General features: G+C 38.6%; 1 protein-coding gene across 11 annotated transcripts in view; it reads right to left on the minus strand.

Moving 5' to 3' along the window:
• Positions 1-25,457, minus strand: part of PTPRT (protein tyrosine phosphatase receptor type T) — a 603,119-nt gene that overhangs the window by 89,198 nt on the left and 488,464 nt on the right. For 4 of the 11 annotated variants that reach the window (XM_053394028.1, XM_053394034.1, XM_053394032.1 and 1 more), the window contains exons 13-16: positions 24,982-25,018; positions 16,958-17,014; positions 5,842-5,977; positions 4,753-4,773 (exon numbers count right to left, since the gene is read on the minus strand). In XM_053394028.1, the coding sequence (XP_053250003.1) occupies positions 4,753-4,773; positions 5,842-5,977; positions 16,958-17,014; positions 24,982-25,018 (251 nt within the window). The remainder of the gene's footprint in view (positions 1-4,752; positions 4,774-5,841; positions 5,978-16,957; positions 17,015-24,981; positions 25,019-25,457) is intronic. The other 7 variants (XM_053394036.1, XM_053394029.1, XM_053394027.1 and 4 more) reach the window with 3 other exon arrangements.

The raw sequence follows: 25,457 nt of genomic DNA on the forward strand, positions 1-25,457 counted from the left end.
CATTGTAGTTTAATCTGCATTAGCTTTAAAATAAGATACATGAGGCAAATGCATCTCTCAGTTTGACTCTATGATCCTATTGTGCAACTTCAGATCAAAATGATCGGATGAACAGATTTAATATTAATTTGTTGAGGGCATCAACTGGTTTAGTGCAGAAGAGGGTCCTATTTTGAGTCCATACTTATGTACAGTTTAATATCTTTAACAACCTTCACTGGTCTGGTGCCCTCTGGTAATTTTGGATTCTGCCCCGCACCAGCTTCAGCCAGCATGCCCAATGGGGAGGGATGGTGGGAGTTTTAGTCCAACAACACTGGGAACACAGATTCCCCTGGAAAAAAGGCTTTCATACAAATAAGTTGAAGATGAATGAAACTCAGATATGGCTTTAACCTTAGAGGACAATGCTGGCTGTACACTTGTGGTCAGCAATCTGTGGGACAGAGAATAACACTTGCTATTTTCTCCCCTTCCCTGTTCTATTTCCAAACATGTTTCTGACTTTTAATTGACATAGATGCATTTATTTGAACCCAAATCCAAATACTGTAGTCCCAAACATCTGAAAGGAGCTAGGATGGGAAAGACTGATCTATATTGCACAGACTGGAACCAACTGAACTAGATTAAAGCACTTTGGCTCATTCATGCTGAGAAGCCCTACCATAGTTTTCTTAAAGTCTATAATATACTATATCCAATGTTGCTTGGGATTCTGAGAAATAATAATAATTAAAAAATAGTGCAGTTTTGAAATCAGTGACTAAAATCAGCACAGTTCCAAAGGGTTCGTTTCACAATCTTGATTCAAAATGGCAACCAACTGTATCCAAAGATAAATTAAATCCTGCTCCTTGATATCTTCATGCAAAATCTGGTTATGATATCTCAAGAGGTATTCAAATGTACAGCGAACAGACAAACAGTTAACCTTCCAAAATATATAGTGGATGTTGCTCAGGCAGGAGTATTATGTGACCCATGAGAGCAGCAAAATAAGCAGACTGTACAACGGTGATGGGATAAAATCAGGCTAAATATTTATTAACAGGCAGGGCAAGGGTTGTCATGGCATTGGGTGTCAGGATGAGTTCATCATTCCAAAAGCCCCATGTTGATGGAATGGATCTGCTGGGTTTGCATTGCTCTGAATCTGTATGACGGGAGTCAGCCAGTGTTGAACCTTGTCATGGTACAAGCCAAGCAAGCAAGGTCTCACTGGGGGACCAGGCTAAAGATTCCAACCAGGCAGATACCAAACTCACACTTGGGTCTGCCATGGTCAATCCTCCCATAGGCCCCCTTATGCCCCCCCATACTATGTTGATCCTGATCAATGTCATTTCCACCCTCATACAAACAATGTTCTTCCGCCTAACAAAGGAAAGCTATAATTTCACTGAGGGAAAGGTGAAAAGAAACCCCAACCAAATGCCAAAAAAATTCCTTTCAGTCCCTGTCAACCAATGACCCAAAATTGCTCAGTGAAGGCTCCAACCTGAGGGTGGGTGGGCAGGAAGCTCTCAAAGCAAAATGGCTCCCCTCCCCACTTCAGCAAGGGCTTGTGGGACAGCTTTTCCCCATGAGCCCATCACACAGAGAAGATAATGGGCAAAAGCTTGCACTGTGGCAATCTATGGGCCACAGTGCCACCTGGCAAAGGCGTTCCATGCTTATTGGGCATGGAACAGGGCTTCTCACAAATTTGTTTGTATAACAATAAGATGGTATGAGTATAGTCTGCTTTAAAAGTCTAGGTTAGACCAGACTTTCTGGTACAACAGCCTTTACTTTCTAAAGCTTGCTTCGGAATTTTCTGAGACTGGTTTTGCACAGCATCAATTAAGTGCCTTTGGTTTACAAGTTAAAGGAAGATTTCTGGAATTCTGAAAATCATGTTGATTTGGTAGTTGTGAAAGAATGTTAGCTTTCCCCATTTTCAGTTGAGTCAAACATTCAAAATGAGCGTGAGTGCAGAACAATTTGGAATGCTGATGGCTGACTTTGTGGCCAGATTTCAAATCTTCGTTTAGCTGTGGAATCACTGGGTTTTTAACTCTGCTTGATAACCTAGCTCAACAATGGATTTACATCTTCTATATAGCTGGAAATAATGGGACGCGCTATAACTCTGCCATTCATCAACTTTCTAAATCAGCTTTGGAGGCATGAATATCATTACTGAGAAATGTGGAATAGTACATGGTAATTTAGAAGCACAGGGTGAATTAACAAATGGTCTTCATGTCCTGTCCAATGTTTAAAAATGTTTAGGTTGCTTCAAAGTCTTCATTTAGGAGACCACTTTAGTTTACGGAAATTATTATGCAACACACTGTAGTAAAATTTGGTAACCAGATACTCTAACTGACCTCTGTAAATCAAACAACAATGCCTTTATTCGCAGTAGTTATAAGCATATCACAACTTGATATTAGTAACTAAGCACCTTACAGCTTGTGTTAGAGTGATCTGTTGGTGACAAATATATGCTAACAAAAGGAATGCTGTAAAGTAATTGAGAAATGTAAACTTCCATTGTGGATGCAGAAGTTCAGCAGATGGGCACTTTTACGCCTTTCAGTTTTTATCTGATTTAATTTTTATCAGGGGTGGGAAGTAGCTAGATGTGTTAACTCTTGTGCAGGTGTTTACAAATGGGATATGCTATAGGGAAATGTACATTTAAATGTACATTGTATTGAAACAGTGGGCAGCAGCCATATTTATAAATGAATGGAGAACATCCACATTTGGGTGCGCGTCCAGGAGAACATTCCAATGAGCAATGTGCACTTGCAGTTCTTAAAACGAGACTCTCAGTGGAGTTTCTGTGGACATAAGATACCGTATATTGGAAAACTCAGCAGAAACTGAAACCAAGTCCATTAACCACTTTAAATTCTGCACTTGAACTTGCAGTTTAACCTTACTACTGATCATAAATAATCTTACATAGAAATAAATTCCACTGAAATAAATGGAACCTGCATCCATTTAAAAACCATACCCTAGTACAGATCTTTTACATACATTTGTCAATGGTAATAGTGAATGCTGTTAAGGATTATAGCAGAAGGCAATTTAACACACATATGATGCCTCTAGGAGTTTAGAGCAAAACAAAAAACAAAAAGGTAAGTTATAAGAAATCAATATGAAATATGTTATTTGGGTAAAGCATGGTTTGTGATGCTTTGCTACTCATTAAAACTATTAAAATCAGAGGGAATTAATTGATCTCCCCAATTTTTGAATTAATATTAACCAGCACTGTACTGTTATTAGCTTAGTATACTTGCCAAATTTGTACTAAAAATGTAAAATAGAAGTAGCAGAAAAATATAATCTCTTTGTTATTTGTAATTTTGTTCCAGTCTCTTTACATTCTATTAAGGTTTGGAAATTCCAGATATGAAAAGTACAAACTCCCAGAATCCTATCAAAAGGGGGGAAATGGTATTTTCCTTCACATGAATGAAGACAAATTTGAGACAATAAACAAGAGCACAGGAAGATGTTATCAGATTTCAAAAGCTCTGGTAACCTGACAAGCACACAGGACTCTTGTTAAATTTCCTTTTCACAATAAAGGGGATTATTATTTTTCCCTCTCATGGATTATAAAAGCTGCTAAAGAGGCAGAAGAGTATAAGGGATTCAGAACACACGAGGCTGAATTTTAAACATGAATACAAGAAAATGAATGCAGGATACAGAAGAATGTCCTAATCCTAATGTACAAAGTCGTATTTGCAGATATTATCTTAAGAGTTTCTAAGCATCTTCAACGTTTACTGAAGCAAATGGAAGCTGAGGTCAACTTTAGTGCATCAGCATTTCTTTTATTCATGGTTCTCAGTGGAGTGATTGCTTTTGCAACTCTGAAGATGCAGCTCTTCAGAAATGAGCGTACAGAAAATGGGAACAAGTGTATTGAACAAGTTGTAGAAATGGTTTTCCTGAGACAATAACACATAAGTAGCCAACATGATGCCCTCCAGACATTGTTAAACTACATCTCCCATCAGCCAATGCTCAGGGGTTGTAGGAATTGTAGTCTGACAACATTTGGGGGGGGTACCTCATTGGCTACACCTGCCATAATGTTTGCCCCAGGACAGCTTTTACGGCACAGTGACAACACAAATATAGCTACAATCATTATCAAGCAGTCATACTCCTACAGTTAAAACAACAACACTACAAATAGTGTGACTAAAGATGGGAAACTGAGCTACTTGCATGTGCAAACTCACGTTACCATCGCATTGCTGGGATGTAGCAAACTATGGGCTTCCTTTAAAACTGTGCTTTGGGAAATATGAGTATAATGTCAAAATAATGACATGTGTTAAACAAGGACAACCCCGCCCCCCATTCTTTTAAAATACCAGCTCAACGGAATCACTACTTCACAGTACGTGATAGGTGTGGTGATCATAAAATGACAGCAAGGAAACTCAGCTGACATGCCATGCTGGTTCAAAGTGTGAGAGCCAGTGGTTCACATAGAAAGCATATACAGATGCAAAAAAGATGGAACTGCTTGATAACTTTGTTCCCAACACATGCCAGCAACGACTTCAGAAAGTGGTGAGATCATATATGGGTTGAAACAAATCCTCAGACAACCTCTCTTCTCCAGGCAAGTTTTTAATAACTTTGTCCATCTGAATGGACGGTCCAGAGGAAATGGCTGTCAGTGAGCATGCACAGTCAAGCCACACTTAGAAGGTTAATAATCACCTTGGGTCTACTGCACCGCTCCTTCAAAAAAGAATAGAAAGGCAGTTTTTTTGAAGCATCCCACACATTTCACAGCTTGTAATATTGAAGTCAGATGGGAAACGCCATACACATTCATTTTTTGCATATTTCGTCTTCTCTAAATACACTTATACACAACACTTACACAATCAGAAAATAAAGTTTGCAGACCGTGTCCTCATAATTTACTATTCCAGTATGAAAACAGAAGAAATTCAGCTTTAATAACATTGTTTCTATGCTTACAGAAATGCTACTTATCATCTGAGAGAGTGGAAGTGCTTGCTAATTAGGTTCATCGGCACCTCCATGAGGCACTGTTTCCTTTTTATAGCTAAGTGAAATGACTTGCTCAGATAGTACAAGATGGCCCTATCTAAACTACGAACTTATATTGGTTTTATTAATAGCTCCACTAAAGAATTCTGGGAACTGCAGTTTGGTGAAGTGTTGAGCACTCTGGTTGAAAGCACACATGCACGCACGCATGGACACACACACACACACACACACACACACACACACTTGCTGCCTTCAGTACAATTCCCAGAATTTGCTGGGAAGAGGGAATAGACTACATCACCAATATAAGTCTGCAGTGTGGATATGCCGAGTGATAGAATTGGGTCTAGAACTCAGGACTTCCAATTGTATTCTTGTTATGCTTATATGTTTGTACATACATATTGGAAAATGAAAATCCAAAATATTCTATGTTCTTCACACACTTACCATGCCAGAAAGAAAGATGTCAATGGAGACGGGAAAGACCCAAATCATTGCCCTCATCAAATTGTGCACACAAGAAATACAAATACCACACATCACAGCCAGTGGGATACAACCACAGAGAAGTGATTCCCACATATTCAGTGAGCACATGAAGGGCAGATTAGCTTTTCAGGCATGTATCTAAAACTCCATTTAAGAAAAACAACAGCCCTAACCTATCTATGCCTTTGCTCCCCCAAATGAGCATAAAATATGCTCAAACAAGGTACGAAAATTTAAAACAAAAGGTATTAACCATTCCCAAAACAAAGCAAAGTAGAGATCTTAGAAACTTACCTTCTCTTGATGGTAAGCATTGCTCCCAGAAGGATAATTACAAACATCAGAAGTCCAGCTATAACTCCTGCCATTTTCACAGTGTTGTCAACCTGCTTTTCTGGCTCCACGGCATTGGAATTCTGTGTAGATGCTCCTTAAGAAGTTGTAGAAAAAAGGGAAATAATAATAACAATAAAAAGTATTGTTGAAATATCCCAGGCAAATCATTTTTCAACAACAATTTCACGGTAACATTTCAGAAGACCAGTCCTACATTAGATCATCAGAAAAAGGAAAATGTAACCCTTATTCCAAGTATGATGTAGCATATGAGGCAAATTTTTCATAGATGGTATACAATTACACACTGACACAAGAGACTAAACAGCAAGCAGACTTTAAGTAAATGCTGCAAAGTTATGTAACCAAATAGTTTTACAGCTCCTCCTCCCAAAGGGAATCTGATGGTTTTAAGGCCCATTACTATTGCTTTCTAGGCTCTCAGACCTTGTTATAATTCATCAGCACACACTTATAGTATGAAATTTCTGTATTGTAAATATCAGAACTATGGAATATTGAGCGATGACTGAAATGAAATGGGAAAGTTTTATTTCCTTATATCCTTATGTCTCTACTTTACATGCTCTTTGTGACAAAGTTCATTTTGACTAGTTTCTATAAAACAATTAAAATTGACATTCCCACATCACATTCCATGGGTTTCAACAACTGTCCTGTCTCCTCATCACCAACACCAGCCACCATTTAATACTATCTGAATTGCCAAAGCTTAATGGCTGGAAAGTGGGAGAATATGAACCTGGCTCTGTCCACCTAATAAGACTTCAACAGGTACCCTAAATCTTCTCTCTTTCCAACTAGCAAATATTTCAAGTAGGGATGAGCAAATATTTTGATTTTGCTTTATCTCAGTTTCTCATTTTTCTAGTCCTAAGTTCAGTTCACCCCATTTTCACATTGATTTTTCCTTGTGAAAATTTGTACACATATTTGTGAACATTCCTCCAAATATATGCACCTTTTGCCTAATGTATGCATTTTGATAAACAGTTTTTCCATAGGAGAATGCATTTTTGTACATTGTTTTCACTCATTTATGCATTTTTGCATGCTCTTTCCACTAAGACACATGTTTTGTATGCATGCGTTGATTGGAGAATTGAATTACAAAATTCACAGAAGTACAAAATTCAAAGGCAAGCTGTATTTTGGTTTTTGTATTGATTTGAGAAGTGCAAACTGGGTAAATTCTCATTAAAATACAAATCCGGTGATTTTCTCCTCCATCCCTACTTAACTGTTAGCTCTCAGGCTGGGGGATGCCTGCCAGAAATTTAAAACACTGTCCTGATTCTACCCAACCTTCCAGCTGGCCCGTAGAACTCTTAAAAGCCTTATACCCCATCGATGAATGTCTCCAAATACTGGTCACTAGATGACCGTTTGAATAAAATGTATTCCATCCATCTCAAACAATTGTCCAAGAGCATTTTGTAATATCAAAGGAGCTTCTTGTTTCCTTTGAGATTCCTAATAAATCATGGGGAATTCTGATGACAGTGGCAAAACTGGATGTTCATGATCTGGAGGCATTTAAACAAAATGAAATGAAGCTAGAAGCAAAGCCAATGAAAGTGCTTTAAGAGGATGTGTGGAGAACCAACAGAAGAATATGAAGAGTCTTCAGCTATCAATCTACAGTGGAAGAGTCTTTTTTGCATTATGCTGCATTGTTTATTGAAAGTCACTTTGAGTGGCTGTGAAAAGAAATTGAGTAAATAAAAAAAGATGAGAGATTGGATCTACAAGGTAGATTTGGCTACATACTTAGAAAAATATGGATTGTGCATTTATCTCAAAACCACAGGTAGGATCTACATGTTTCACACCTTTTCACAGCTCATCCTCCCACTTCTGCAATAACTAACTTCTCAAATAGACATCTAGGAAAGAAGTATTAATACTGGCAGAAAATAGAACGTAAACCTGAAATAATAGCCATAGAGGTAAGGATGAATATTCTCAGCCTACAAGTTTGAAAGGGCAGACAAACTGAATAGAGGGGGGGGGTTCAAGATCTTGCAGAAATCTGCACAAAACTATAGCAGCACTTTCTCGATGCATTTCTGTGTATTTGTTTAGTACTTTAACAAACAAAAGGTCCACCAAAAAAATGATGCTTTTGAGGACCTCTGTGGTTGGTTCTATACTTAGCAAGTGGGTGGAACTAGGAAGACTATCCTCAGCAGAAGGGCCAGATTAAAGGGATGCTATATGACAGAATAATCTAGAAAGGCTACGGAGGAAGAATAGCAAGTGACCAAGCAAAAATAAGTGTAGAATCTCTCTGTGACAACTGAGAAGGTCAGACGAAAACTAGATTCTAAGTGTTGCTTTAGGTAGTATCAAATCAAAATCTGGGTAGGTGCTCAGAAAGTAGATTCCGGCTACCAGAATTTTTTGAAGACAATGCTAAGCTGTAAAATGGCACAACAGAATTCCCTACCCATAATTAGCACTTGTCAGTACCTATTGCCATTCTTGCTCAAAGCCCTAAGCTGTTGTTAGGCATTATATGCTTGAAGAAAATTTATAAAATCAGCATCAGAGCTTGTCCAGAAATCTTCTGTGAAGACTTGCAATGATTTTTCCAAATTTTATATAGCCCAATGTAAAATAATAATAATGATACATATTCCCATTATACCACATGGCTAGAGCAGTATTATTTGGTTAAAAGAAATATGCTAAGAAAATGGAAAGGAAATATGGCAGTATGTTGTTGTCCAGGATCCTTTAGAATACACAATTGAGTGCAAAAGGGATTTCTCTTTTCTTCTCTCTCTCTCTCTCTCTCTCTCTCTCTCTCTCTCACACACACACACACACACACACATATACTCCATCCACCCAAACTAATTTTTCCCCACACACAGTACCAGAAGTCTTTATGAAGTTCCCTCAGGTTTCTATACAGTTGTTTGTTTGACAGCAGAAGAGCTGCTTTCATAATGGAGCAGTCCCAAGAAGCATGTGGAGATCATACATGATCAATATAGTTCTGGGTATAGTCGACTATAAAACCATCTGTTGTGCTGAGCACATTTGAGTAAATGTGGAATATCGAAAGAACAAATTGCAGTAAATTCAGGGTGTATATAATACCCCATAATGTGTGGCGTACAAGTGGCTGTTCATCAAATTGAGCAATAAAGGTTCACATCACATTGCAGAATGCTCTGCTGCATATATGTTCCAAATGTAAAGGAAAAACTGCCTTGCTAGATAAAAATAATTTGCTCAATTTGATCAGAACCAGGGTCCCTCTAAAATTCTATGGTTCTATGGCTGGCTGCTTTTTCCATGTATTCCTGTCAGAGCTGTGACTGCATTTATTTGGAGGATATATTAAAAGTGTGGCCCTTAGTGTAAGAACCTCATGGTGAGTACACCCACCTCTTTTTCTAGGAAAAAAAACACTGATCAAAACTGAAATGAAAATCAATCTTAGTCCACAAATTACATGTGCAATCTTTCTTTCATTAAAGTCAGTTTTCAAACTCTCACTGCTTCTAGTGAATCCGGAAGATATTAATGTCTCCAATCATGCACATTTTGGTGGATCATTGAACTTGTACTCACATTGTACAATCCTCCTTTATGTGTTTTGTGTCTTTGTTTTTTTCATTATGAACTGTAGTATCACCTAACCTTGGTATTTATACTCAAACAGAATGTATATGTTTTTCAATTAATTTCACTTGGTTCAATGTCCCTAGTTTCCTCATATTCTTTGCATGAGGCTTTTGCATATCTTGATTTGCATGATGAAGTTACATACATTTGAGAATTGTCCTTTTCAGATGGAATCTCAAAAGTTTGTTGATACTGGTGCCCAAAAGTCACAAATCTCATCAACCCAGAAAATAATATGTCTTAAGGTGATAGATCATTTATCCACAGGAAACAAGTGTACAATTGAAATGATATCCATACAATTTCAAATCCCATCAATCTAACACATAGAGCTACACATGCAACTTTGATAAAAGACATTTGAATTGTGTCAGGATGTTAAGTTTCAAAGCTCTCTAGAGCTTTCAACCTTTCTAACTCATTCTTTTGATTTTGGCCATGAACACACCTGGCGCTGTAATGACTGCCAAGTTAATGGTGAATTGTTTTAGAATTTGAACTACACATGTAAAATCTTCATCTAACATAAACTTTCCTGAAGATATTCATTGCTGGTGACATGAGGTTTTGTTTTGAGAAAAAATAAAAGAAGTAATTAAACACATACAGATAATGGGTGTGTGTCTTTGTTGCAAGTCCCTTTCACTACTTGAAAGGATTTGCGAGTAATTCACTCTGAGGCCAGTCTTCAAAATGCAAAGAATCAGACAGAGACTTTTATTATATGTGGTGGACGTGTGATAAAGTAAAAACATTTTGGGAATTGATCTATAATGAACTAAAAAAAGATGTTCAGATATACCTTTCTCAAAAAAAACCAGAGCATTTTTGCTAGGTTTGATGGGAGAGGAAATTGCGAAGATAGATCAAAGACTATTTATGTACGCCACAGCAGCAGCAAGAACTTTAATGGCCCCGAAGTGGAAGTTACAGGAAGTACCTATGATTGCAGAGTGGCAGGCGGAGATGATGGACTTTGCGGAATTGGCCAGACTGACCTGCAGGATTCGGGACCAGGACGATCAAAAATTTGAAAGGGACTGGAGTAAATTTATTGTATATTTGAATCATAATTGCAAAAAATCTGAAGATGCTAGCAGGATTGAAATAAATCCTACAATGTGGATAATAGAAGTGAAAGAACTAAAATTTGAGACAGGACTTGAAAGTGGAAAACCTGCTGAAGGGAAGGCGGGAAGTCACATGCTCAACAGAGCAGAAAGTTTTATGTTTGTTATTGCATTGTTGAAAATATTGTTTAAGGAAGAAAATAATAAAAACATATTTTTTTTAAAAAAGAGGCCAGTCTTCATAACCTATCAGCAGTTGTCACTGAAATGATCCTCTGGGGATAGCAAGTGCCCTTCAAGGAAAATCTCTGTTCCTTGCTGCCACATTTCAACAGCAGATAATCCTGTGCTCCCTATGGTGTGGAAATTGAGCTCAGAGTCATGTATCCTCCGAGTCCAAGTCCAGTTCTGTGGCCCTCTTTAGGTTCCAAGCTGAAACAAAGAAGTAGAAAGCTTCTTTTTATCCTATAAAACTGTCGAAGACCGACCTTTTATGCTTCTGTGTTTCCTTCTGCTGCAAGGATTCCTTAGTATCATGAGGACAGAATACATTCCTCACCAATTTATGTCAATTATGTGCAGGGGTAAGCTCCCTTTCTGCAAAGGGGTCGCTAACATTTGTAGGAAAGGATCCCTGCCATTTTGCATTCTTGATATGTGTTTCTCTGCATCTTTTAACTAATTTTAAATTCTCGTAAGCTGCTTTTGCAAGCACAAAACTGAAAGGCACCATAGAAATGTTTCAAAAATAAATAAACACACAAGTAAATTTGAAATACAGGGAGAAATAGGACATTCCTTGTCTGTGGAAAAGGGATGTAGCTCAGTGACAGATCACATTCACCCCCCAGCATTTAAACAAACTATTGCATAAAATGCTGGAGAGCTAGATGCTCCAATTATCTGATTTGCTTTAAAGTGGTTTCTTACATTCACTTTTCATTCCTTAGCCAATGTGTTATACTAAGGATGTTTTGATGCAGTTCCTACGCAATATATGGTAAGTTTCATTACAGTTCACTACATTCCTCCATTCTATTCTACTAGTTAATACTGAGTTTTATTCATACTAATGTGATCAAGAGAATTCTGCAAAGACGCTTAGAAGATGCTAAACTGATCCTTGAGATGCTGATAAAATGAAAAGCAGCTAAATCCTATTTATGGCTTTGATGAATAAAATATTTAATTCATGATTCTTATTTTAGGATATGAAGATGACACATTTTTAAGCTACTTAGTTAACAAGGATTAAAATCAATCGTAGGGAGGATCTGATAGCATTCCTGTAACAATTAGATATTTCTCAAAACTTTTATATCACTTTTTGCTGGGAAGATTCCTTTTAGCAACTTTTAAGCTGCTCCCGTCGTGAATATATGCATACATACATGCACAAAATGACCAGCAGGTGTTAGCTATCACATTTCTTAACTATAAAGTAACTGAATGGGAAAACAGGACAAAAGATGAAAAGCAAAATCTAGTCCCAAGGCATGCTATGTGACCAACTCCATGTACAAACAGTGCTTATGGAAAGTTCTTGGAAAAGAGAAATACAAGCCAACTTCCATTGAAGGAGTCCCCAGCACAACTCCAGTAACATCCCATGAAGATTTGTTTTTATAGCCATAGAAATGAATGTGGTTACACATGCCATTTTTTTATGAATTTAGCTTAGCATAGGAAAATGGAGCAGCCTAGACTTTCTACAGATTCTGATGCATATTTTGGCTGTGCAGCAGAATGATTATGTGCATATGTAGGGGGATATCGAAGCTACTAATATAAGTTTGACCAAACTGCGGGAGGCAATAGAAGACAGGAGTGCCTGGCGTGCTCTGGTCCATGGGGTCACGAAGAGTCAGACACGACTAAACAACAACAAGGGGGATATCAAATAAAAAAGAAAGGCAAGCATAAGGAGTTAAGATGCTAGCTAAGATTCCGGCCTTGGGAAATATTTAAATTGGCTTTTTCAGCTGGAGAGTTAATGGATTGTAATACAATCTGGAAGTAAGAAACTAGCAGGCTAAGTATTTGTCTTCTCAGAAGAAGTCGTAATATGTAAAATGAATTTCCTTTAAAAATAACTTGGTGCATTGCACAGAAGTAACTAGAGAAGAAAAGTTTAGGATATTAAGGCATGCCATACAGACAATGAGCCAAAGATTTCTTAACTAAAGTTGCAATCACAAACTAAGGGGGGAAATGAATTCATAAGAATATATATGATACAGAGATAAGAGTGAAAGTTATATCTTGTTCCTATGACATAAGAGAAAATTAATGAAGGTTCTGGTATCACCACAGCCACCCAAGTTCACAAATAGGGAGGAGGAGAAAACAGAATGGCATTACATTAAAGCCTGATGTAATAACTGCACACTTTTGTTGCTTGTTGGGATGAATTGTTGGAAATGCTCTGGTCTTTTGTGCCCAATTTGCCTGTTCCAGCTGACAATATATGTTGGGAAACATGTTTCTTTTTGATCCTCCTCACTCCAGGGGGAAAACAAAGCCTACTTAAGTACAACTGTTGGCACTATAGAACCTGCAATCATCCCTGGAGTCAAAAGGAAGCCATTTCATCTCAGTAGTGTTTGGTTTACATATCAAAGGGCTCCAAGCACTGAAATGTTTTCCTTCTCCCCAACCCAGATGGGAAATAATCTTTGGCGGATCCTGCATAGCAAATAACTTCAGTTAAGTGTTCTATGGAGAGATGGAGCTTGAAATGACATCTGAGCCTCCCTACAGTCCTGTGCGGTGTTGGGTGAAATGGGCAGAAGGCAAATGAAACACGCTGGGTTTTTCAGTATAAGAACCGTAAGTTATAATGATTTGGTGTTTAGCACCATTTTGAGGTTTCGCCTCTAGCTCCTCTTGGTTTTTGATTCTGCCCCCTTTCCCCCCTTGGGCCCAAGGAAAACATCTTCTCTGCAGATGCACAAACTGTAACAGCCACTTGTTTGATCTTTAAGTGAAGGCACCAATTGAAACAAAGCAAATCTTCCATGTAGACACTTCCTGACTGCAATATCAGCCACAACCCCATGTATTCTTAAGGTACTCATGTTGTGTGGGTGGGTTGCTGGCTAGGCCCTCTCTTTTCAACAGCTGCCTCTTTCTTTCATCATTATTAAAAGTCTATTGCTGTTACAGAGTTCTTAGACATTATACCTGAAATAAGAACCTAAATGCATTAATAATAATAATGGCTGCAGTGGGTGATGGGCTCCCAGAGAAATCTATTTAAGAAACTAAGGCATCATGTATTAATAATAATAGCTTCGGGCTTGTCATGCCTTTGGAAGCTTAACTTTATGGACATTTAATGACAATCATATATTCATGGTAACCTTTTGAAGCAACCCAGAGAGAATGAACAATTGTAATTCATGTTGTTCCAGTGAAACAGCTTTTCTCCTTCGGGATCAGGCGAGCACACCTCAAGCAAAGGTGCTAAGGCATGTAAATTATTAAGAGAATGTCAATCCAGTGACTGTTCATAGATATATTCTTTTAAAGCTGTAATATTCCTTCTGGTTTGATGCACCCTTTTGCCTTGGTGCTTATGGCAGTCATCTGGATAAAGCTTTATGCAATGCAGAGGGGTGCTAGATGCCTTGGCTGAGCTAAATACCTTTTTCATGTATTCCATTTGTTATAATAAATGGAGATGTTGTCTATGCCATCTTCAAACGTACTCCTATAGCCTGTTTTCTACTTCTGGATCTAGTCATGTCAGAATGCCTCCAATCCCCCTCTCCCCAACTCAATTAGGCTGGCATTCATTCCATTTGTAATGAAGCAGCAAGTTCTCAACATGTACGTTTCAAACAAGGTGGAAGGGCAGGGCGCTGAAGTTTTGGAGAAAAGTGTCCCTATAAACCAAACAAATATGTGCATTTCAACAGATTTGTTTTTCTGACCTAGGGTATCACTTGGTAAGAGTTCTATAAACCATTGTTGCTAACACTTTATCATGGTGATACAGGAGCCTACACTCAAAATATCTTTCGGAAAGAATAGAAGTGACACAAGGAAAATATTCATGGATCAAGCCTAGGATGAAATGCAGCAAACCATTTGAAAATGAGTTTGTAATGAAATAGACCTGTCAAAGGAATAGCATTCAAGTGTAAAAAGATAAATTGCAATAATAAATTTGACATGAGGTCTGTTTTAAGGATGCATTATCTGTCTACGAAGCTGGAATACATTTTGAAAAACAATAGAGCTGTTCTAATTTAATCTGAATGAACAAGACCTATTAAACGAGCAACCTTTTTAAAGAACAGCTTTCTGATGTTGCAAAGTTATTCATGTATTGATTGAGAGGGTTCAACCTGAATTTCCTTTTTATTTTACAGGAAATTGATTTTATGTGTTGCAATCAGTACATTAAGGTCTCTGTGCATTTTTGAGCTCCTGTCACTGATTCAATGTGCACTAAGTGTAGTATATGCTCTTCCTGTGTCATATGACTTTTCCACTGACTTTGTTGCAAACACTTCCATGTGCACACAGTGACAATAAGTGCACAGAATTGCCCCCCCCCCAATTAAAGTCAGTGGGAAAGGTCTTTGAAGAGCAAGCTGCTAATACTATGCACTCCAAAGCAGCTATTTCATGGAATGGCTTTTTGCTAATAAAGCATTAAACAAAATAGGATCCATATTTCAAGGAGCTCATTCGGTAGCATTTTATTTATCTACCTGATCCACTGCTGTTGAATATTTCTGCAAGAATAAGAGCCAAACCAAAATGAATAGAAAATTCTTCCCAGTTCTTATGTGTAGTTCACAATCAAATAGTACTGTCAGACTACAGTCTACAAACAACACCAACACCAAAACTTATTAACCACACCAAAGATCCTCTAGCCTCAACTCTTCTTAGACAAGGAGGGATAGCTATTTCCTCCCATTTTCTAAGCTAGTTTATTATTCCTATCATTTTTTTGCATGTAATGCCAGAAAGCAGAATCACATGCACTGTCCACACTCTGTATCTATGTATGATTAGTGTATGTCGTAGAGTCTACATTCAATGCTCAGAAGGTTCTTTCCATGACCAGGGATGGCATTTCTCAGTATTTGCAGAGGCACATACCATCCTTTCCCATCCTTAAGCATTCAACTTGTAAGTGAATATGGCTCATCTACCCAATCCAGAATGCTTGAATACATCACCACTTCATATTGCGCAACAGCTCTGTTAATCCATCCAGCAATAAGAACTAGTGGAAACAGGTCATGACTGTAATTCAGGATAAAAGAGGAGGAGGAGGAGGAGGAGGAAGAGGAAGAGGAAGAGGAAGAGGAAGAGGAAGAGGAAGAGGAAGAAGAAGAAGAAGAAGAAGAAGAAGAAGAAGACGACGATGACGTCTGGAGATTGGGAAATGAAGGGCTGTCTCTTGAAGATGTTAGCTGTAGGGATGTCGTTCAGGTTTCTTCACTTTCCTCGTGAGGTAAGAGTAATAACACCAATATATTTTTCCTTTCATAGTTTTGGAAATCTTAAAGATACAGGTGTCTGAATTAGCTGAGAGGTGCCTGAACTGGGTGAGAGGTAACAAAGGAACTCTGGATAGAATGCAGACTTCATTATCTAGTATCCCAATATAATGCTGAAAAGCTTGGCCAATTTATAGAGATTTAGCCCTTTAGCAAATTACTCTTGTGCTTTCAAGGGCTATCCCACTAGTGTGCATGTTGTGTGTAGCTCAGTATGCTCTGCTGTGTGCATAGATATGGCCATGACAACATCTATTGGGAAACGGCTTTAAGAATGCCATCAATATATTTTCTCGGATGTGCAAGTTGAAAATTGGACTGCATGTCTGCTGATGTAATCCTTCCAAACATTTCAGCAGATATCCTGAAAGGATATCTTATAGCATCACTTCAAAAGCCACTCGTGACTTTTCTGCCTGCTACTTTCCTGAGAGTGGAATAGTAGTGCCAGTGGCCTTCATGTTTTAATTGTCTACTAGAAAGGTACCTAAAAATGGAATCAAGGAAAAGATGAGTCACCCTCTCTTGGCGATAGGACCTGAACCATAATTAACGTTTCAAGGATAGTTTGGCAATACCATGTTATCTCCACGTGGTTCTGGGTGCCATTCTAAGTGCAGCAATCCACTTAACTACTACATGTAAACATTCAAATTGGATTTGAGATAGCCTAATGCAGAAAGTATTTAAAAATCTCCTGTAAACAAATCAGCCTGGCATCATACTTGTTTCAGCATGCAGGCAAAACATGACACGACAATCTTGCAACTGCCAAAATGGTTTGCATTTTTATGACACCCCCTTTCCTGAACTGATAATCACCTGTGCTCATGAGGCTGGGCGGGTTTCGGGTGGTCACCTGTTGCCTACTTATTACTGCTAAGAACAAGGAAAACGGTCCCCAGGCAGCATGCACAAGAGAGAAAAGAAAAAAGGAAAATAAAAATAAAATTGTGCCACTTAATAAAACTGCATTTTAATTCCAAGAACTTGTACTCAGAAAAAAATGAACCTTGAGAGATATGGAACCATTTATGAGCCCTCTGCCTTCGTTTCAATTAGGTGGTGAAATTAATGAAACACGCTTTGAGAACACAGGAGGTAATTGTTTCCCCCTTAGCAAGAGAATGCAATTTTCACTAATAAAGTGTCAATACTAACATATATTGTTTGGGGGAGAGGGGGAAAAATCAGTTCATGCCAAAAGAACGGTTCAAATTAAAATAAGAACATAAAATACATGTCATTAAGGAAACTAAAGGGGCAAAAACTGATTAAAAATCCTTTTTGAATTAAAATTCTGTAGCACAGAACTGGCAAATTGGGGTTTAATTATCAGTTGATATTAAAGGGGTTCTTGTTACACAAATGATATGCATTCAAGTTCCCAAATCTGTTGGATTATTATTATTTTCCTCAGCAGACCCCCCACTTCATTCTAATTTAATTGGTGGGTACCATTTTATGGATGAAAAAGGCAAAAGATACAAAGGAGATAATTCCAGCAGTAAATAAAAGGAAGAAGGAAAATCATTTTGGATTTAATGGGCAGACAGTGTAAGTGAATATAAAGTAGTCACAGACAAACAGGCAAAACACAGATATTTTTAAAACAAACATGTCAACGTGAATGTACATTTATGGTAACTGTGGGGGGAAATAGTAAGTCCAGAAGGAAGGGCACAAAAGCAGGGGCAGGTACTCAGTCTTACCTTTTAGTTTAGCTAATAGAGAAACATGTTAATTCAGGTATTCTAAAAATGACTTCAGGAAACATGTGAGGAGTGGGGTTGATCATGTGATAAGTACTCAAGATTATGCACAACAACAACAAATGTTTGGTAGCTCTCCGAGACGGAACACCAGACTAGGTGGACTGATTTAGCAATTCACTATTTATTGTGAATGTTCACCCCCAATTTGCCACCCCAATCACAAGTAGCATTGGAGCAGTTGTGTCAGGGTGGTTTGGGGTAGAGTAGTTACAAAATCAATGCCCTGGGGCTTTGCAGATTCGGTACTCACAGGTACCAGATGCCTGAATAGGGCTTCCAGGAGGGACAAATATTGACAGCAGTGGCCAGGGTTCTGCTGAAGGTGGTGAAACAAACAAACCACTACAAAGAAAGAAAGAAATATTGAAAGAAAACATAGTGTTATGAGTTTGGTTGGGTGGGTGGGCAGGCTGGATGCCAATACATAATTCCTGGATCCAGCAAGTGTTAAAATCTAAGGAAGGGTTTGAATTGTTAGAATAGCCAGAAATTACGTTGTGCTTTATCCTGTATTTTTATCTTGTGAACTGCCCTCAGATCTTCAGATGAAGGGTGGTATATTAACTTGATTTAATAATAATAATAATAATAATAATAATAATAATAATAATAATAATATTATAATGGCCATTCCTCTAAATTTGGGTTGTTAACATAACCATAGAAGTGGTTCTGTATCAGAGAACAAACGGGTGGTCCCTCTCCCTCAACTCAATGATAGTTAGTTAGAAGGAGAGAGCTCAGTTGTGTATGTGTATGCTAGAAGCTAGAATCCTTTGAGGTAGAGACATGCCTGATTTATGCTTGTATCCAAGGTAAACAAACCATATATCCTAAAGGGTAAATGTAAATGTAAGGTAAAGTATCCCTGGACGGTTAAGTCCAGTCAAATTTGACTATGGGTTGCAGTGCTCACCTCCGCTTTCAGGCCGAGGGAGCCGGTTTTTGTCCACAGACAGCTTTCCAGGTCATGTGGCCAGCATGACTATGCCACTTCTGGTGCACAGAACACTGTGACATGTAACAGAGTGCATGGAAATGCTGTTTACCTTCCTGCTGCAGAGGTACCTATTTATCTACTCACACTGGTATGCTTTCAAACTGCTAGGTTTGAAAAGACAACACAGCCTCTGCTGTCCCCCATTCTGAAGGAAACATGAACCCTGGATAAGCACCTGGAACCCCTGGAATCGCTTGGAGATTGGGGTGGGATGCAACAACAGAAAGGTTGGGAACTTTCCCACCTTGGTGTGCTGCAATGAGCTGCTCCCCAACTTCACAAATTGTTAGGAAGTTTTCCTTTAGTTCAACTGAAGTTTTAGCCAACATGCCACCCCAAATTTCACAATTGGGGAAACCCAGCCAGATGGGCGGGGTTTAAATAATAAAATATTGTTGTTGTTATTATTACAATTGGTAAAGTGAAATGAAATCAGCTTGGTCCCAGTTCCTTTGTTCTTTTAAATTGTCATGGAGATTCATATTGTAGAGTTGCATGCAGGGTGCCACTGGCATGATATGTGCTGGATGGATGTCATGCACCATTTTCAATTCATGTATTATTTGGGCAAGGAGAAAGAGAATTAGAGCTTCTGGTGCTCACAAAACAGGAGAGACAGAGATCTTCCCAACTTATGCAGGAATGGAAGGGTGAGCAGCCATGCAAGGGGGAGGACTGAGGAAAGTATATTGGTTAAGCTGTTTGGGATCAAGCTGTTTTGTGGTTTTCCAAGGGTAAGGTAATGGCTAAAGGAACAAGATGCCATTCCAGACTGTCTCCAGTTCAAGACATAAACACCAAACAAAGAGCAGGTGGTCTGACTACAGCAGAGCCTAGAATGAAAAAAATAACTCTAAGGCACATGATGCATGCACAAGAAGGGAGAACTAGTGATGAACAGAATTGTGCCCTTTTAGGGAACAGTATTTCGTTCCTTTCTTAAAGAACCCAACTACTATGTAAATCTTTCCTGTTTTATGCTGTAGAGAAGCATGTCCTTTTCCTGAAGGATTTAGGATTATATGCTGGTCTATGACCAAAATAAAGATTTGATTTGATTTAGGATTAGGAATAATAGTAGCTTTCAGAATGGTTTTAGAACCCTTGCCTAAATGAGCCCCTGTGCCATTACAACTAGCTAATGCCTGGATGGTGAGTTCAGTTCAATCCTAATAATAATAATAATAATAATAATAATAATAATAATAATAATAATAATAGATTATTATTATTTATTACTTATACACCACCCAACTGACTGGGTTTCCTCCCATTAGGACTGCATCTCCAGTTACATGGAAGCACCCTTGAGATTATATAATACTAGTATTAGAACACATACTTATATTAGAAGAAGAAGACATAATGTCTAGTAGCCATTGATAACAGAGAACTGCTCATGCTTACATTCCATTTTAAACCTCTACTACTATTATTATTATTATTATTATTATTATTATTATTATTATTATCAGCAAAACCTACATTATTACTATTATTATCAGCAAAACTCTCCCCTTATCAGATACAATTACATTCAAGAAAAAGGTTTCCAGGTGGGATACATGTATCCTTTCTTGAATAAGAATTTAGCCCTCTTTGTATATTGTACATGAGAAGAGGATACGTGTGATGGCAGGGCAGAAGCGCTTGGCAGGAAGAGGTGGCACTGCAGATCTGGCCTCCCAACCACTGTGTAGGGGCAGGGGTGAAGCAGGGGGGGTGAGGTCAGGGTGGAGTCCGTGCACTTGCGGAGCCAATCTGATGCTTGTTCCATTACATAGGCACCTGCCTCCTGACCTCAATGCTAGACTGGCTCCAATGGCATCCAGGTAAGCAGTAGAGATGCTGCTGCCTGGAGGTAAGGTCCACAGTGGCATCAGTCCCTGCTGACCACCCCTCCAACAGGGGTTTTAGGGCTGCATATCTTGCCCCACCCATCAAAGTCATATGGCTCTTCTCCCACCCGCCATTACTGTGTTTTTCACAACATGTGCAGCAGGGAACCTGTTCCAGATGGCCTGATCCAGGTCTCTAAGTGTCATGGGAAACTTCTGCAGAAAATGGCAATGACATCCTGTCACCATGCTTTCCCTATTTATGTGAGTAACTCCAATGCTTGCATGTATCCACAACAAAGGGAATAATGCTTTTCACTTCTTTTCAAGATTAATTGAAACCAGCCTATTTTATTTTATTTTATTTATCTTAATCAATAAAACTTGCTCACCATCCCTTCCCACATCTACCTTCCAGCTTTCACATCTCGTTGCAAAATTAACAAGTGATTTTCAGCAGAGCTTGCCTTTAAAAGGACATTTTAAGTTTTCTGTCTGAGCTATTTTAGAAAAGTAGCTGCCGATGGCAATTTGGAAGAAGGTTCATTAAGTATCTTTTCTGCTCCATATATTTTTGCCCATGTCCAAATTATCTTTCGACCAAATCCTCTTTGCTATCAGACAGCAAAGAGAGTGGAAGCAGTCCATAATAATCCAAACATACGTGAGAGCTTATTATCTTGAACCAGCCTGTTCATGGTGATCCAGAGGAGAAACCAACTGCATGTTCATTCTTAGTCACTATAGAAATGCATTGTCTACACCATATACAGAAATAGATTACTACAACATCATATTAGGGCTTTACTGGTGGCACACGTTCATTCAGGTTCATGGCAAATCCAGATCACCATGAGCCAGGGCATTTGCGTGTCTTACTTTACAGAGGACACCTCCCTATTTGAAGAAGTCCTCTATTTAAACAGCTCTCCAGTTAAACTCTGGAGATATAGAACCCAAAGGTCTTCATTGCATCTCTTCTCTCTGTCCCTCCCTCCAGCAGCAAGAGAATTGGCCTTTTCAGCCATGGGAATGCTCTCCCCAGGGAGTCTTGCTTGGTGCTAACAGCTTTTTAGTATCAGACAAAGATGTTAAATTTTATTCCAGGCATTGAGTGTTAATCTTCTATGCCAGCTAATGGATTCCCCCCCCCCCCAACCCCTCGGCCTTTTTTTGGTGATGAAGCCTGTGTTGGAAGGATGGAGGTATTTGCTTTTATGGCCTCTTTGCCTTAAGTGTGTCCAATTGTTTTTTGTGTTGTTGTTGCTGTTTTTGCCCTGTGTGATGGGATTTTGTCTTTCTACATCAAGACTTCATGTGGCAAGCAACCACAAAACAAACATGTAATTATTAAATTTGCAACTATGCCATTGCATTTGTTAACTATTGCATATGCTAATTCAGGCCAATTTTATGCAAATCTCTGTCCTTTTTGTTGGTAACAGATTCCCTCTTTTTGGGTGATGCTTAACTGCTCATTGTGCCATGCGCTCAATGAAACTGGGAGTAAAGACAGGCAAGCACCGACCTACACAGGACATCATATACCAACATGGTGAAAAATGGTTTCAGGATTGCTAAATCCAGGGCAGGGGGAAGAAAGCCTAGTTAAAAAGAATTAACATTATAATTTCAATGGCATTATTGTATCTCGCGGTGTTTGTTAAAGTTTTAATGCAAGGGCATGAGAAAATAAATTATTTGAAACCCATTTTGCTTTTGTTGTTATTGCTACTACATACATAGGAGTTAAGGTAATGCATTGACAAAGAACTTCTACAGAGGAAAATGACAAGGAGAAAGTGTGAGCAATATACTAAACTCCACAAGACAACATCATGCAAGGGAGAAGAAGGAAACACACTCTGTTGGCTATAGAGGGATGACATAACCCATGTGCTGCATCACATCTTAACAGGTTTATGATCTCAGCATCTCTACCAGGTTCTGTGGCATTTGCTAAATGTAACAGAACTGCTATGGGCTGCTACTAGAGACTAGAAAGCTCTACAAAGCTCTCCTCTATTTTGGCACAGAAATGATGCAACCTCTTTAAAAGATTGCAAGCCAAAATGCCCACTCTCATTCCCATCATTCCTCTCCATCCTCAAAAGTCATCCCCATCCTTCAAATCACCCTTTACATTCTTTCCAAATGCCAGTGGTGCTGAGAAAAGCAATAGCAGCATGCAAGAATATATACTTTTTTTTCTCCCATTCTTCTCTTCCTGTCCTCTTCCTGACATGATGATTAGCAGTATGTCAAAGAACAAAGCTGGGTGGCTGACAGAACACAGACCTCTCAGCCATCAGGCTTTGTTTCCAGATGTGTGTGTGTGGGGGGGAGAGAATCTCTTCTCTCCCTTCTCCATGCAAGCTCTCACTGGTGCTTGGGAGGGAAGGAAAGTGGGGATGTGTTGAAAGGACTGGTGGGGAAGAACTTTGGGGTGGTAAAGGCAGGTTGTGGGGCAGAGGGAAGCTGTGAATTCCTGCCTGGCTCCAATTTCAGTATGAGCCAGACAAGAATTTCCCTTCTCCTTTTGAGGTGGATATTGTGGGTGCTCAGATCTGGCTTTGCAAGCCTGAGCTTTGGAAAACTAGTTTTTCCCATATGATTTAGGTAGCAGATCATAGATGGGTACTGAGATGAGATCTTTCTCAGTTGTCGCTTCAGTGCTTTCAACTGACATATGTGTGTGTGTACACATGTGTGCTAGGTGCAGTCTTACATTCACATGTAAGCAAGAAATTATCAAATAGTTCACCTTGTTTTGATACATTATTGTTATTATTAATCAATATGAGAAACAATACTTTTTTTGTCAGAAAAGGGATGACCCAGACACACAATTTAATTGCTCATATGAGCAAGTCATTTTCTGGTTAAACCTACATTGGCAACGAATAAGGCACACAACAGAAACCAAAGGTTAAGAGTAGTCAAGGGCATTCCAGTTTTTATATCACTCCATGCCCATCATTCGACCACCATCTTATTCCTTGATGGTTTATTGTACATTGAGATTTCCTTGCTGGGCTTGTCCTGGACCAATTTGATAAGGCATAGAAGTACCCAAACAATAGGCTAACATTTCACATGTGACTACAAGAAATGAGGCAGCAGAAAGGATATGAGTTTTAAAAATTGTGCAAGAGCTGTGAAGCCCACTGTCAATTACACTGAGATAAACTGGGCTATATGATCATTATGCTATTCAGCATGATATCAGTGCAAAGGTTGGGCAAAATTTTGACAACACAAAGCTGTTTGCCAGGCAGTCTTTTTAACCACAATTCCCCTCCTCATTTCTACAATTGTGTTCAAGGGCATGTTTATTGAGAATGTAGAATTGGCTGAGAGATATTCTTTTTCTTTTCTTTACATTTTGTTACAAAATAAATTGCTTTATTGACACCTTTGCTAGCAAAGCTACCTCCGGGGTGATTCTCTTCCATTCTCAGGAGGTTCATATGAACTACTATAATCGAAAAAACATATTAGGACACATATAATGCTTTCCCACAGGAGCCACAACCTTGTCATTTAGACTGAGAGGTGACAAATGTATTATTTTAACAAAGCACTGCCATTTCACTTGGCTCAAGCTAGACACTGGTATGTGGCCAGTGGTTTGATTCCTTGTCTCATATTAGTTTTAATCTGAAGTCTTTCTTGTCAAGGTCACTGGGGATAAACCTGAAACAACTGCCAACCAGTATCAAGACAAGACTGACTTTTCAGAAACTGTTAAATCCATCCCCATTGGGAATTAATACATGTGGTTATCTTTGAACTGTTTGCAAGTTTGAATATCCCATCCTCACTCCCCATCCATAATGAAGACCAAGATACTAGAGGATTATATTCTCACAAGAGTAATAAGAACTGTAGGAATGAAGCTACAGAAAACAAAAGGGAAACGTTGGGAAGTTAAAACAACAACCACGGTCTGTCTGTATGAACAAACAAGAGCAGGTCTTCCCCAAATCCCACAAATATATTTGATAACTCACTTTTTCTGAATGAACCACATATAGTTTAAGGGACCAAAAAAAAAGCCACTTTTGATAAGAGAACCAAGTTATTCCATTACAACAGAACTACAAAGTGTCCTATGGCACCTTAAAGATTACCTGGTGGCTGTATTTTCAATCACAACAGAACTGGTTTCCATATGAGCATTATGCTTAGAACTAGGAGTTTTGTTTTTCTAAAAAAAGGTCTTCAACATACCTTTTGTTGCCAGCCGGACACAGTTGATTTTGGTCTCCTGAAAATGACAGAATATGGAAAAGCATCAGGTATGTCTGCTTCTTTGTGTAAGAACAGTTTAAGAAGTAGCACTCTGAGCCACAGTGGACGGCAGAGTCTTTCTGAACTATCTGTTGGAATGTGTAGCATAATAAATGCAAAATAGTTGTGCAAAATTCATATGTTGTACATCTCTTGCAAGGGTATCACACATCTTCATCAATGGGATTCAAACAACAGTATTTCATACCTAGGGAAAAAATGATAATGCCCACTAATACTGCAATAGCATCCATAGCTATTACAGTTGCCTTATGGAATATGACTTTATGAGTATCACGTCAACTGATGGGTGCCTGTTCAGATAGAAACTATTCTGAAAAAGATGTTGCTGAATAACTCATACAGTATTTATCAGAAAAGTAGGGATAAGCACTTAACTGATTCACATAAAGAGC

The sequence above is a fragment of the Podarcis raffonei genome, chromosome 6 (genome assembly GCF_027172205.1).
Source record: "Podarcis raffonei isolate rPodRaf1 chromosome 6, rPodRaf1.pri, whole genome shotgun sequence".
Lineage (NCBI taxonomy): Eukaryota > Metazoa > Chordata > Lepidosauria > Squamata > Lacertidae > Podarcis > Podarcis raffonei.